The sequence below is a fragment of the Pararge aegeria genome, chromosome 6 (assembly GCF_905163445.1).
Source record: "Pararge aegeria chromosome 6, ilParAegt1.1, whole genome shotgun sequence".
NCBI classification, from domain to species: Eukaryota; Metazoa; Arthropoda; class Insecta; order Lepidoptera; family Nymphalidae; genus Pararge; species Pararge aegeria.
The window spans coordinates 16966507-16982990 of record NC_053185.1 but is presented as its reverse complement, the minus strand read 5'-3'; the positions used below and the strand labels follow the sequence as shown (position 1 = coordinate 16982990).

The 16484-nt window shown below is 36.0% G+C and overlaps 1 protein-coding gene across 1 annotated transcript in view; it reads left to right on the top strand.

Moving 5' to 3' along the window:
• The window catches only part of LOC120624488 (protein white), a 40251-nt gene extending 24025 nt beyond the window's left edge, over positions 1-16226 (top strand). Inside the window, exons 6-13 of the mRNA XM_039891061.1 lie at positions 738-895; positions 1335-1515; positions 2134-2310; positions 2422-2553; positions 2882-3110; positions 12258-12363; positions 14270-14441; positions 15246-16226. Coding sequence (XP_039746995.1) covers positions 738-895; positions 1335-1515; positions 2134-2310; positions 2422-2553; positions 2882-3110; positions 12258-12363; positions 14270-14441; positions 15246-15347 — 1257 coding nt within the window. The 3' untranslated portion in view covers positions 15348-16226. The remainder of the gene's footprint in view (positions 1-737; positions 896-1334; positions 1516-2133; positions 2311-2421; positions 2554-2881; positions 3111-12257; positions 12364-14269; positions 14442-15245) is intronic.
• The last annotated feature ends 258 nt before the right edge of the window (positions 16227-16484 follow it).

Genomic DNA, 16484 nt, shown 5'->3' with positions numbered 1-16484 from the left:
TACTTCCGAAAAGCGGCAAATTTCTTTGAGAAGTAAGTACAAAACCTTTGATGCCGCATTATCAAAGTGCCGATGGTTAAAACATAACTATGCATGCACTCAGTTTGATTTTAATAGATATTTTTTTATTCGCTATGTTTATGGTATTAGTCGTAATGCGCATAGGTCCAGTTTTTCATATTCTTTGATATAGTTTTTTGCGTCTCATAGAATTCCTAAGCGTACCTACCTACCTATACACCGAACTGTTACACCTAACTACTCCGTGAAATAGCGCTAAGTCCTAGCTGCAAGACGCAAGAGTCTTGCAGGCTATGTCTTGTTCTTGCTCAAGTCTTGCACGGTCAGTCTTGGTCTTGGTCTTGCTAAAAATACGCGGTCTTGTTCTTGGTCTTGGTCTTGCAAAAACGCAAGAACAAGACCAAGACTGCAAGACCAAGACTGAATTTGGGCAACACTAATAATGTACGGTAGGACTGTCACAAGCATAATTTTGTATAAAAGCCCTGTTAAATAAATAAAGATAAAAAAGACAATATTTAAAAGAGAAAATAAAACATTATTTATCAACACAGCATAGTTACTAAGTCAAATTTGAAGTTCTTTGGTCTATAATGAACGATGAAAGAAAATAGCGCCCGGGGATCTTTTACCCACTATAAATTATGTAATTATTTTTTCGACTCATTATTAGAAAAATATAACTACTTCGTATTATATGTCTTTTGTTCTATCAGGTACTAAGTGGATTAGCTAAAAAAGGTAAAACCGTTGTATGCACTATACACCAGCCTTCGTCTGAGCTATACGCTATGTTCGACAAGCTACTAATAATGGCCGACGGCCGAGTCGCTTTCCTCGGTTCACCAGACCAGGCTACGGACTTCTTCAGAGAGTAAGTTAATACTTATAACTTAACCTATACAGTTCCGAAACGCAGGATGATGTATGCATCCGGAAAATGATAATATGTGGAATGCTTGTATAATATTGTTAAAAAAAATAAAGTATGTAAATAACTTCAGATGAGTACGCAACACGACAAATAAAGCAATATTTGAGCGGCTTCTATGTTTTTGTATCAGAAAATAAGAAAAAGTTATATCCTTGATCTTTATTCTTGGAAACAGATCTTTCTTTTGTCATATTTTCATGACCCCTCTGGAAATATATACTACTTACATAAGTTTATCACAGTTGAATAGTCAGCAGTGTTATAGATTGGTGGAAGTACCGAACAACTGACTATTAGACTTAATAGACATGCATGTTCTGTGAACCTTAAAAACTACGAGTGTAACTTTAGGCATTTTTCTTCTTCATCTTTTTCGTAGGCTCGGAGCAGCATGTCCCGCGAATTACAATCCCGCAGACCACTATATCCAACTCCTGGCCGGTATACCTGGTCGGGAGGAAACTACTCGACATACTATTGATACTGTCTGCACTGCTTTCGCCAAATCCGAATTAGGGTGCAAGATTGCTGCTGAGGCTGAAAACGCCTTGTATCATGAGGTAAGACATTATAAATCAGATGACTGTAGAAAACTAACTCAAGGTCTCAAGTATTTGATCACAATAATCGATATTTTCATAGAATCAAGAAAGCCTCACCTTTTTTTTTATTATTATTTCATAGTAATAATTGATAGACCAAGCAGGTGGGCCATCTGGTGGTTTGTGGAAAACCATCGTCTAAAAACAGAGCAACACTTCGCAGGGCTTACAAAGAATGCGTCTGCAACGTGCCACAGATGCGGCAGAAATAAGCATGGCTATAATAGTACTCCGGATGAGCTCACAAAAAGCATTACTACTACTACTTAAATATCCATTTTAATTTGAGCAGAAAAATCAAATTAAAGTAATTACAATTTACTTATTGTGGATCGTTATTCAAGTATCTACATTATATATTTGTTTCATGCTGCCTTACACCAGAGAAGAATAAAATACTGAGCTTTCCACAGACGATTTAAATCAATGCTTTTTGGTTTTCTACTAAATTTATTTAGAAAGGAAAGCAGTGTGCCGAATAATTTTCTCAATCATTTTGCATACCAAAAGTTTATTTATATCAGATAGTTTGTTGATAAGTTTTTTCGTTTTTATAAAATTTAAATTTCCTTGCAGCGTAAGATATCTACCGGTTGGGCAGATTCGGCCTGGTCCCATGCCGTCGCGATGCGGTCTCGTCGTTCCCCATACAAAGCGTCTTGGTGTGCCCAGTTCAGAGCAGTGCTTTGGAGATCTTGGCTTTCTGTTACTAAAGAACCTATGCTAATCAAAGTCCGCTTTTTGCAAACTATTGTAAGTATATTGTTTAAACTGTCTTTTTTCAATTGCCTACTTAAGTAATTTTCTATTTGTTCTCCTATTTGTTTTTATTTTGTAATTAAAAGGAAATGTTTATTTCTGCAGATGGTATCAATTCTTATTGGTGTGATTTACTTTGGCCAACGCTTGGATCAAGATGGCGTGATGAATATCAACGGAGCAATCTTCATGTTCCTTACTAACATGACGTTCCAGAACATTTTTGCTGTTATCAATGTAAGTTTTGAGTTGTCCAGATTTGATTTATTACCCAAATACAGGTTCAAATATTTTTGTGTTTCTCATATCGAAGCAAATATTTATTTTGATATAAGCTGTCTCTGAGAAACGAAAAAAGATACTAACGGAATCTTCGCTAATTGGTACAAGATACATTTTTCTTAGTCGTCGGCGAAATTATAACATTGAGATTATTTAAAACTGGGTTCATAAAACGCATCCTAATAAGCATCTTAACGTAAAAAAATAAGTAAAAAAAATTGTAGAGCTTCGTCAAAACAAACAGTTCGTCAAAGATTCATAAGAAATATCTGTTTCCCATCAGGTATTCTGCTCAGAACTACCAATCTTCATTCGAGAGCACCACTCTGGGATGTACCGCGCGGATGTGTATTTCCTCTCGAAGACCCTGGCCGAGGCGCCAGTGTTCGCGACCATACCTCTGGTGTTCACAACCGTTGCTTACTACATGATAGGCCTTAACCCTGCCCCGGAGAGATTCTTCATTGCGTCGGGCTTGGCTGCTCTTATTACCAATGTTGCTACTTCGTTTGGTAAGTTGGCCTTGGTTTTTGTTCAGTCTGTCTTAATCCTTTCTCATAGGTAAGGTAGAAACTCATCACCACAGATTTCTGCCTGCTGGTGGAATAGAGATTTTTTTTTCTGTGTCATGTGAGTTTGTGTATATACTTTATTATAAGTATTTATGTATATTATTTTTTTAAATATTCATCAGTTACCTTAGTACCCATAACAAAAGCTACGCTTACTTTGGGGCCAGATGGCGATGTGTGTATTGTCGTAGTATATTTATTTATTTATTACACTTGATGGCTTTCTTACTTTTTTTCTTTCTCTTCTTTTATACCGTCCTTTTTTATTCTCTCTCCTAATCATTATTCAAATTCAAAAATTCTTTCTTTATGTTGGCCTTTTACGAAGCGTTTATACATATATGTCTCCATTATTGCGAGTGAATAATGATAAAAACATTCGTAAACTAAATGTACACCCTGAAACTATAACCTTGAGTATTAGCTTATTGTTGCCAGTCTTCTTCGTTAGACAACATGGGTGCTCTCTGATTTCGGGTGTCTGGCGTCCAGGGGACGAGTGACAGATAGACACCGGAATGCCTGTGAAAGGACAGTTTCCTTAGATAAGCGCAACCTGGACTTTTAAATATAAAGTGTCTTACCACGACGTACCTACTCCCCACTAAGTGTAGTCCAAGCTCGGTACCCCTCCAATAACGAAAGGAGTCCTGTGGCCGTTCTAGAACTGGTTTACCAAATGTTATCTTGAAATTGTGACAGAAGGAGCCCATGGAAGTACCACCTCCTTGCTTATTTCTGCCGCCAAGTAGCATTGCTGATTTCAGAATAAGAAGAAGAAGAAGAAATACTTTATTGCACACAAAAATCGAAATATACATAAAATATAGAATAAGCAACAGAACAAAAATGCCTACAGGCATGCAAAGGCGGCCTTATTGCTGCAAGCAATCTCTTACAGGCAACCTCTGGCAGAAGGAAAAGCTGCAAGAGAGCGGGATAGTGCAATTATATTTACATATATATTCGAAAATAAATAGACGCACATATAAAATAAATATAAATATAAATACATATATAATTAAATATTGAAAAAAGAAAAATACAAATAATACACATTAATTAAGATATTTGTTCAAATTACTTCACTCAAAGACAGATAGTAGTCTTTAAGACGACATTTAAATATGGTTGGTTCAGGTATGAAAGGGATGATTGCCGGTGTAATTATAGGCAAATGAGGCTAAGCACCTATGACCTACGCCTCAGGTTAATTGACTCAAGGCAGCACAAAGAAGGACGTGTTCCTTGCATGGCCAAAAAATTTTCATCACCTTAATCATTCCTGCCTCACCACCACTCCGTACTATAAAAATAGGGAATTTTACACCGATGAAATTCGACGCTTTTAAAACTATATTTAAAAGTTACTAGTTGTACCCTGCCGCGCTTCGCTGTGGCACATTTTTATGGAATGGTTCAAAAATGAGAAACAAAACAAAGAATACATTACATATAAGATTAATTATGCAATACTTGTGGATATACAATATTTTTGTTTTTCCACTGTCTTCGTAGATATAAAGACTCGCGGATATGTGACTGATGCAAAAAATAGAAAAAAAACAATCCTTGATGCGTATTATAATATCATGCTAAAATTTCAGCTCGATCGGTGCAGAACTTTTGAGTTTTTGAAGCGTACACAAACCAACATAACATTTTTATATATCTAGATAGGCTCGTCTCAAAATATCATTCATCATAACAAATCGTATATACATGTTGGTAGTCTATTAAAGTCGATTATATTTCAGATTTATTGATCGTAAATCTGTCTATTAAACACACAATGTTAACAACGATTCATAATCCTTTAACATACTCCCAGTAACTGTAAGCTACTCGTGCTAATCTTTAATTGATAATAAATTTATTGAAGAACCTGTCTTTCAATCATGTTGAGGATATAATAAACGCCTATTAAAATATACAATATTATCGTATATCTTAGTCCATTCAATTATTGCTAATCATTATAAACTAGCTGTGCTTCCCGGGTTTATCCGCGTTATTATAGCGCACAGCAATCATCATTTATTTTAAAAGCGAAATTTCTTAGGAGGCGAGTCAACATTATTTTGGGGGAGAATTTTGAGTGAATTTTCAAGTCAAGTTTAGGTTTTTCGTTACTGAGAGAAAAAAGAGCTATATGTTAGATATAATAGGTTTTCTGTTAAAAAATATATATTACTTCCGGTCTGGCTTCTTGAAATTGTTGGTGCCCTCCCCCTTGCCGCTGAGAACACCTTAATAATAATAATAAATCTTTTATTTGAAAAAAAAACAACACATAAGAATCAACTTATAGAGTACACAAAAACATATCAATGAGAACATAAACAATAAAAAAAAGAAAATATCTCAAAATTAGTAACTAAATAAAATTAAATAAACTAAAAACAAACAAATATAATTCTATGTTAGCAGTGCAGTTGAGTTATAAATGGTGTAACTAACACAACTTTCTTTTATATATATAGATATAAAATATTAACGTTCCATGGCGACATTTTAACGAGAAATAAAATACGCTTAATCTAATAAAGATCTAAATGGCCGTTTGAATTTTAAGTTGAAGAAGGGCTTCGACTTAATTCATTACGAAATTCCGGGCTAACGAGGTCAGGTATAGTAACATAAACACGTGGTATCAAATGATACCGGCCGCGGTTTGTGGGAAAATGTTCACGGATAGGTATATCTGTGTAACAACACAGATATACCTATCCGTTACATTGGAATGTATAATGATATGTTCATACTCATCTAAACTAATAATAATACACATTTTGTTTTTGCATGAATGCATTTGAAAAACCGGTTTTTCATCTGACAGCCATGTTCTAGAGGAAGGTTACAGATTATTTAACATCATGCATCATGTTACGTATTTTATATAATGACTAGCTGTTGCCCGCGTCGTACGTGTTTATTATGGTTTTCTACAAATCCCGTGGGAATGGTTTTGTTTCCTGGAATGAAGCTTATATTACTCTCCGTCTTATCAACTAACTCCACGCCAAAAATCAAGTTGTTTGGTTTCTTATTAAGGACGTAAAGGAAAGACAAAAAAACAAAAATACGTTTTATTAATTTATTTATTCACTTTATTACACAACCGAAAAAAACGGTATACAAACTGGGGACTTAATGCTAGAGCATTTACTACCACGCTTCGGACGTGCGAGAAAAACGAGTGAGGGTGTGGCCTAAATTTTAGGAAGTAAGAAATATATTATACATATTTTACATATATTCGTTACATTTGTATATATATGTATATATATTTAATAGGTTGGAGAAAAAGTCTGTTCACATTATAGTATGTATAATCTTGTAATAAAATCTCTTTGGCTATTCTATTTGTATCTGGCTGGTTTTGGTATCATTATTAAAAGTTTAAATTTTAAAGAAGATAATTCCAAATTCAAATTAGGAAAATGTGTGTGTGTGAAGATGAGTACATCTAATGAAGAAATTCTATACATTTTAAAATTTTACTACAAAAAAGTAAAAATGCAACGCAAGCCGCGAAAAAAATTTGCGATGTTTGTGGTCCTAGTCCAGCGTCTGTGTAGCACAAATTTGGTTTAAGCGTTTTCACTCCGGAAATTTTATGTCAAACATGCACCTCGCTCGCTCTGGTCGCCGGACGGATAAAATGGATGCGATTTTTGAAAAAGTGGAGCAAGATCGGCATATCAGTAGTTACAACGTAGCTGAAGAACTGGGAACTGGGGGCCAGGCAGCCGGTCAGGCTGGCGTGCAGGCGGGCGGTTAGACAGGCGGGCAGGCAGGCGGCCAGGCAGCTGGCCAGGCAGACGGGCAGGCAGGCAGGTAGACAGGCGGGCAGGTAGGTGGGTAGACAGGTGGGCAGTCAGGCGGGTTGATTGGCGTGCAGGCAGGCGGGTAGACAGGCGGGCAGCCATGCGGGCAGGCAGGCGGGTAGACAGGTGGGCAGGCAGGCGGGCAGGCAGGAGGGCAGATAATTTTAATCGAAAACCTAAAATCAAAGTTTCATGGATGTAACTCGAAAAATAAATGGATAAATGCAGAATTATATACAAATTTTCATTCCCCCTTTTACCCTCTTAGGGTGCATATAAAACGAAAAAACAGATATAAGATAAACAACAAAATTTATAGATGCCTTTGCATTTTTGAAAATGGAAAATAAATGGAAAGGCGGGTCATATTGCACGTATGGATAAGGAAAATGGACACATAGAGTAACTATAGAGAATCGTGGGGGAAAATGGAGGAGCCCTTCACCCTTGTAGTGGTCTATAATGAAACATGATTATATCATTTATTGCTAAGAATTTAATAATATATATCTTTTTCATGCATGCACAAGTAATGTATTAATAATTGATAATATTCGTTATGGAAATAAAGAGGCTGTAATAAAATGATGTGTAATAATGAGAGAGTCACAATCACCATGTAATTTGGGGCATACATTATATCACCGCACCAGCCAGTTTCAAAGGTTGTATGGGAAATCTACCACACAACCTTTGAAACGGGTCTTATTGCTAAACCAATCGCTTTAGCGATAAGACCGCCTATGCACGCTTAAATAACTAGCAACTAAGTTCATGTGTTGTTTTTTTTTTCTTTATGCAAAAAGACTGTTTCGTGTGTGCATAAAAAAATTCAAAGAAACATGCTACGACCCTTAGGAGACACTCACTCGGAAGCACAAATGAAGTCGATAATAGCCAAGTTGGGCGATGCGACTTGGTGGTTCGTAGAATAAAGTTTTTCGGGGGGAACCGCTGGTAATATATGCGAAGTGTTTGTAAGTTCTTTCATCAATCCTACAAAAATGACTGACACCTTTTTTACCCAAATGCGAAATTATCTTAACTCTCACTTAATCTATATACTTTAATTTGACGGCTTGGCGTCAAGTCTCTTTTTAGTATAACTACCACCGCACAGGTTCGGCTCTAAAACTTCATATGCAACGCTACCGGGTGCCCCTGGTTCGTGCGCACTACAGACATCAAACTCCCCACTTTTGCTCAATATTTCAAAAAAACTATTGAAAATTTACTTTGAGAAGTCTTTCCGACATCCCAACTAAGCCGTTCTCCATACCCGTGCTCTGTGGTGGGCCGGTAATGGGTTGTAATGGGTTGGATATGATGAAGTTTAATTGGCTACTCTCCGGGAAAAGCAGGAGAATCTGTATGTAGTTTATAATTTCTTCAAGCTTTATATTCCACACCAAACAGATCTTCGGCAATGTACCTCTCTCAATCATTTTTTAGTATAGCAAATTTACGTATATTTACGTATTAATAAGAGGTACAGTTTAAGCAGCTAGCAAAAGCGAGCGAAGCTGCGGGCAGTTAGGGTATCTTATGATAATAGGCCTTGTAAACTAATATACAGTCTTCGGTTGGTACTAATGACTAGCGGATTTAGATCTGGGTCAATTGGTAACTGTATCATGTGTAAGTTGCAATATGGGTTGGTTACAGTGTTTGCCGTGGCGTGAACATCATACACATAAAAGCATTGCCTATCCTTAGCCTATAGCGGTGATAGCCTCGTGGTCTTCAGCCTTCCTTTTGGGGCGACCGAAACGGTCCTCGGCACGCATTTATAACTTTCAGAGTTATGTGCATTTTGAAGAAATTAAATAACTCTTGGGTTTAACGGTGTTCTCCAAAATGTTCTTAAAGGCATGTGTAGTGTAACAATTCGAACTGCACTAACGTGGATGGATTAAGATCTAAACTCTGTTGTTTTGGTTTTAGCATTTTTTTACGAACCACCTGCCTTATCTACCCTTCTTTTTGTTGGGTTCTGTTTGTTGTTTATAAAAAATCAATTACCTTATTTAGAAAACGAATGATCTACATTCCTACAGAGTTATATATTTTAATTACCCGTATATGTTTTATTCCAACGTATTTTAAACTTGTTAAGTAAGCAGGTTTTGGTAGTTTAACAATTAACTTACGGGCGCATATTTTAACGTAGGTAGTGCAAATGTATTATTATATGTATTATTTCCAACTGTTGTGCAATTTTGCGCAATCATTTTAATGTCAACTGCGACGCTTAAGCCATTAATTTTCTTACAAACATAATAAGTCATTCTTAACATAAGCTGCAGAGTTAACTAAAGATAACGTACTAACTTACCTGGCATATTATTTTGTATGCATGGTGCATCAATATTCATTACTTACGAAACTGTTTTATATTTAAGTAAGAAAACACAATACCAAAATTTAAAAGTAGTTATAATAGTAATTTATTCAACTGTTACGTAATAAGGGTAATTCCAGCACTAGTGGTTTTTTGTTACGAGGATTGCCGAGTATCAAATTAGAACGGAGGAAAGTTAAAATTACTGATTCTGAGTAGTGGCATACTAGATTTTATCTAGGTACAACCCGGTTAAATCAATTTACTAAGAACCAAAATGTATACATTTTTAAGCATTTACATTTTTATTTGTCGTACCGTTATGCAAAGGCCCTCCAAGCCAATAGAGCACTGTGTAATTTCCAGCGTGATACTTTTTTTTACACACAACAGCAAAAATCAATTCCGGGAATTTTCCGGAAACCCGGGAATCTATTACTAGGGACGACGTGGTCATTAGATGGATAGATGAACACACAAATTATCCGGAAACAACACAATGAGACAAAATAATATTTATTTTATAAGATCCTCTGCATGCAAAAGCGGTCTTATTACTAAAGCAATCTCTTTACACTTGATGAAAGATTAATCTAAGTAAGATTATAAAGGTTAGCGGCTCAATATATAAATTATTCTGAATATAAACATATTAAACCTACTAACATTAATATTTACTAATACATATTATAGATATAGATATAATACTTTAATTAATGGCTAGTAGAGAAAGAGAATCTTTAAGACGATTTTTAAAAATATTTCGCGGTTCTGAGCTTCGAATATCTTTGGAAATGTGAGAGTTTAAAATTATATGAGTTGATTTTCCACCAAGCCTTCACCAAACTGTACAACATTTATTTTTTATTTACCATCCTAACAAGGTCTTTGCCCTCTTAAGGGAAGAGATATCCCATTATGGTATTGAACAAAGCCCCCTTTGTATATTTATCTTCTTTAACGTAATATGAAAATATTTTTTTCTGTTCAATGTACAGACAAGTAACAGTACTATTGAAGTGAGTTTATTAAGAGTCCTTTGTATTTAATACTGACGTAGGTATCTAGTAATTAGTTTAAATGTTTTAATGTACAATTTATGACCCAATCGCTCAATAAAGCTTTTTTAGTAGAATTCTTTAATGATTTCGTGTTCTGTAATGACTTGTCAAACCGCAGTATTAGTTTTTGAATATGTGCTGCAATAACTACTTCCGGCCTCGTTGGTCTAGTGGTTCGTATGTTCTACGGATCACGAAGTCTTCGATTTGATTCCTGCGTTGGCCAAAAGATTGTTTTGGCGTGTCTAGGCGTCCTATAAAACATCTAAATGATATCTCAACTTTTACCACTTCTATCTACTATGTACATCTATATTTAAAATTATATTACATACTATATCAATTTATTATTTAAAAAAAAACCTTCCGCGGGTTTTCCTTCAAATTATTTCTGCCCTTATTGCTAGCATTATTGCGTGTCTGAGTGGCGTGGGTGCCGGCACATGAGGTTTAGTGTCCGTTCACACGGACCGGCTCGGACCGGAGAGCAGATTTTGATAGCGATTAAAATAGACTGTTGGAAAGTTGACATAAGGTTTATTTTTACATATCACCTCTTTTGTTATTGAGAATGCCGGAGAGCAGACCTTACGCGGTTAGTGTGAAAAAATAAAAGGAGCCGACCGGCTACGTATGATTTCCGATGACGCGCTCGTCCGCTCTCGCGCAGCCGAACAGCTCTGTTTGCAAATTGCATACTCTATGTGCTCCAGCCGGTCTATGTGAAAAAAAGCGTGGTCGCTCCGGCCAGTTCCAACTGTACGCGCGCCGGAGGTCTGTATGTAAAGAAAACCACCGTCCGATTCTGTCCGAGCCGGTCTATGTGAAAAAAAGCGTGGTCGCTCCGGCCAGTTCCAACCGTACGCGCGCCGGAGGTCTGTATGAAAGGAAACCACCGTCCGATTCTGTCCGAGCCGGTCTATGTGAACGGACACAAACGGCAATATTAGTAGGACGTGTTTCTTGCATGCCTACAAATTGCTGCTCTGTTTATACACGATTTCTTTTTGAATTTGATTCACGTTGACGACTTCTCTGGCCAGGCGGGGAGAGCTGTGGTTATAAGTTTGAGGTCCCGGGTTCGTTTCGGGAATATATTATTTTCGAATTTTCTCTAGTCTGGTCTGGTGGGAGGCCTCGGCCGTGGCTTGCTACCACCCTACCGACAAAGAAGTGCCGCTAAGCGATGTAGCGTTCCGGTACGATGTCGCGTAGAAATCGAATCAGGGACTGCAACATCATTTACCACCAGGTGGGATAGCAGTCAAGGGCTAACTTGAAGTGAAAAAAAAAAAGGGGGTGTGCCATGTGCCTTGGTCCGTTAATCTACTATATAAAAAAATGTGTGAGGCGTCATGACACCTGACAGATGTGAACCATTGAAACTGTTTTATATAAGTTATATGCATAAAAGAACACGAATCAGATATAGCGAACTTGAAAGATAAAGCTTTATGACCTGATGACTGTACATTACTCACATTTTTAAAAAAAAATATTTTATTTGAAATTGGGACAACTCAACTTCGTATAGCACATACATTCCATCATACAGCGTGGCGTAGTGTCGCCACGGCCTGTATCGCCACACCGACTATCAAGTTTACCATCGCCTATACACATGTTTCACATTAAAAAAATTGTAAAAAATAAATATATAAAAATAGTTTATTTGGGTAAATAAAATTTACTGTAAACGCTAATGGTTGGAGCCTCCTTTTAAAGGTAGTATCACAATCCCTGTATCAGAAAACACCGCTCTTCCCTAAAAAGAAATAAACATAAAGACGAGGATAGGTATACAAACACATATAATGTAACAGTGAAGTTAATAGGTTGCTTTATCATCTTCCAGGTTACCTGATATCATGTGCAAGCAGCAGCGTCAGCATGGCTGCGTCTGTGGGGCCGCCAATCATCATACCATTCATGCTGTTTGGAGGATTCTTCCTTAACTCGGGGTAAGATCTCTTTATTAGTGGCAGTAGAGCTTCTTGTGACAGCTATTCAGGGGAAGTATTTCGGCCACTTAGAAGGATTACTTTGCTCCGGTCTGGATATGGTTGCCGGTGTAATTACACAAAGCATATACCTACGCATCAGGTTCATGGTCACAGGGTCACAATTTCAAGGACGTCCTCCTTGGATGCCTTGTGAAGTTTTGTTCTTTTTATAGGCGACCGACATTTATTACATTTAAAATAAAAACTTCTTTTACCAAGTGCAATAATTGTATTCAAATTCTAGCTCACTAAACACCTTCAGATTAACTATTTCCATTTTACTCGAAATAGAAACGATCGATGTGCTATACAAAACAATTGGATACATATAAAAATGTTAATAAATGAATGTCTATCAATATTATTTTTACAAACGGCTTATGGCTATTGAAAAGAATACTTACTATTAACTTAAAGACCCATGTTTAGCAAAGATATTTGCTTTCCTATATTAATTAAATACTAAAAAGTCACGTAAACTGTAAAGTAGAATCTAACACAGATTAAACTTCCTTACAAGACGCTGAGATTACTATACTTGGCACTAGCAGACTCAATAATTGGATACGGTCTGAGTAGTTATGGTAGAACATATAAAACAAATATTACCCGAATATACAACCTACAACTAAAAATGTTAAAAACCATAGTACCTAAAAAAATCAAACTAAAATACTCAAAGGAATGCCATGAATAATTAAAGGGCGAGATGGCAATTTTCGGAAACTGCCTAGTTATAAAAAGTTTATTCTACCGAAAACACATAATGTGTACGGAAGAAGGAATTATAAATACATATTACCCAAAATATTTGAAGATCTCCCACCTGCTTTGCAATGTGTAAATGGAAAAAAACATATATTTTTAAGAAATTGTAAAAGACATTTTTTAGCTAATAGTTCAAAAATGCCACTGTTTGATTAAGATTGTTTAAATATTTTTACATTAAGATTAAGTAGTTGAATAAATTTTTTCTTTTTTTTTTTTAGATATACACTTGCGAACCTGCCATCCCCACCATAAACGCATAGTTTCTAAGGGGATGGATAATTATGTTGGAAAAATATTAGTAACTTTTTATTTTGAACAATAAATTAAAAAAAAAAAAAAAAAAAAAAAAAAAACTACTAACATTAAGTACTGCATTCATTTGGGTAGCAAGGCGTGGATAGATCTCGTTAGATTCTCGCAAAAAGAGGAGTCGATTTTCACGGGAATTCAGCGAAATTGAGGCCGAATGCCCACCGAAACTAGCATGCCAAAAATTTATACTTCATACGAATATTCAGTAGGCTGCATAGAAAAACAATATGTTGATTCAAAATTGGCTTTGGTACCTCCAAGAGCCTACGTAAGAATGAGGACAGGTTTTTCTTGAAGAATTGAGGGTATTAAAATTACAACAAGTTTCTTTAGAATTAAAAAATGCTCCTCTGTATAATATACTGTCAATGATGGTAGTACATAGGTTCCTAACTGTCAATTTTAATATTTTAAAATGCATATAAACAATTTTGGGACCGACAGAACCTGCGACTCTCCGGCAATCGCGGCCTGAGCGCTTGAACTGATTAAGCTACGGCTCTCCTACCGTCGATGCTCAAATTAGTATATGCCTTTTACACCAGTCTTATAGCGACTGTGCAGTTTATATGCATTTTAAATTCACAACTCAACAATGTCAACGTTATCGTTTGTTATGAAAACAAAAATGTATTGTTTGTGTTTTTTCCTATACAATGGGTTGGGATGGGATGTTTATATCATTATTTTCATCCGTAGCTACGTTGAAGACTGCCTCACTATGGTAGCACAGAAGCCCGTACTCTTTAATTATTTTTAACAAACTGAATTCTTATTCTAGATCTGTGCCACCCTACCTGGGCTGGATATCGTACCTTTCGTGGTTCCGGTACGGCAATGAAGCTTTGCTGATCAACCAGTGGTCGGGCGTTGAGAGCATCGCATGTACCCGGGAGAACTTCACCTGTCCAGCTAATGGAGAAGTGGTTTTAACCACGCTTAGCTTTTCAGAGGTAACAAACAAACAATTAATACAAAGAATCATCTAGAAGTAGATCCAACAATCCCAGTTAAATGTTCTTGTCCGATTTCAATCAATTGAGAAAGGCAGTTACAGGTTATACTTACAAAAGATTATAAGTATAACTTGTTATAATATAAAACACTTATCCATCGGTATCATACTGCAACGCTTAATCGATTGCCAGCATGTCTTTTCGAAACGAAACAAATCAGACATTATAAATTACTAAATTGCTTCTGCCGGCGATCGAACCCGAAACCTCTCGCTTATAAGACGACAACGCACACCACTGCGTCAGGGAGGTAGACAAAAAGTTTTTTCAACTAAACAAACACGTATTTAACATTTAAACCGCACTCATTGACATAAAAATTGTTTACGAAGTAGTAGTAGTTTTAGTCAGAGCTTTTTGTGAGCTGGTCCAAGGAAGTACTAAGACCATGTTTATTTTTGCCGCCCAGCAGTATGCTGTATTCTGGTCTTAAGAGCGTAGTCACCTGTGTAATACCTACGCCTCAGGTTGATGGTTGATGGATACAGGACAGCATTTGTTCTTTGCATGCCCCACGCGTATTGCTCTGTTTATTGACGATGATTTTCCATTCACTTATAAAAAAAAATGTCTCGCAAGCAGATTGATTGTCAAGTATTTTAAATTGACTCCACTTTGACCGCGATGACACTTTTTTGTAACAGCCACAGAAAAAAATAACAGACCAATATACAACCTTGGAGTAAAACGATAAGGGTACAATTTGCATAGCTGGTATAATATATTTTGTTTAATCTACAGAAAGACTTCACGATGGACGTAGTGAATATGGTGCTGCTGTTCATCGGGTTCCGTTTGCTCGCCTACTTCGCCCTGCTGTGGCGTACGCGCCGCGGGAAGTAGTCCCACGAGCACAAACAACCGTCCAACTAGCAGCAAGAGTTTACACCGAAAAAACACGAATGAAGGATGAATCATTAAAGTAGGAAAAAAATCAGTTCCCACCCTATTTTTGAAGCTAACAAATAAGTAAATAATTATGCGTTACCTCCTTAAGTACGAAATTACGTGATAAGACAGTTTGATAATATCATAGGATTTCAAAAAAATCTTGCCATATGCCATCGCCATTTTATATACCTGTCTAATCGCTTAACCTTTTTCATGGCTTTTACTAAATTGCGTAGCTAATGCTGAAAACGTACTGGTAATCGAACAAGATTGTTTAAACATTGTCACGTGACAAGAGTTTTTGTGAACAAAAAACTACTAACCTTCAAAATGTATAACCTTTTTTGAATCATTGAAGCTTTGGAACCATTTGGAAGGCTGAATAGTTTTTGGGTGTGTGTGTGTGAGAAAGTTAGTATTTGGTAAAACTCGCGATCGGCTCTTTACGGTATTCAAGATTCGCAGAAATATCAACGAAGATATACTTAAATAAAGAAATAAACACTTTAAAATAAAATGGAACTATTGTAAAATAATTTCTTAAAAAAATATATTTTTAATAACTAGAAGTTTGATAATGAAATATTAAGCTGTGAAACACACTTGGCACCCTCTTGTGCGACAAGTTATAAAAAATCATATTTTTTATATTGGAACGAACCCAATACTACTGTATATTTGATTTGAATCAACAAGTATGGCGTGTTCTCCCCAAGTTTGTGTTTTAAACTCTCGCAATAAGTATTTTGAGTATCGTTATATTTTAACAATAAAGTAAAAATTACACGATGGCATTAGAAGAGTAGATAATTCCTACCGAAATTAACACGAATTTAAAGTATAAAATAAGGTAGATAATTTTCTTTATACTTTGACTTTACAGTGTTTTTATACTCGAATATACTATGCGTACATATTATTATTATGTAACAAATGATAAATGTATCTTGGAACATACTTATTATATTTGAATATTATTAAAAAAAAATTGTTTATAAATAAAGTTGCAGAAAACCAAACATTTATTGTGGTATGACTGTTTTATTAAACCTGCTCTCATGACTACGTAACCTTTCTATATTCGGCATC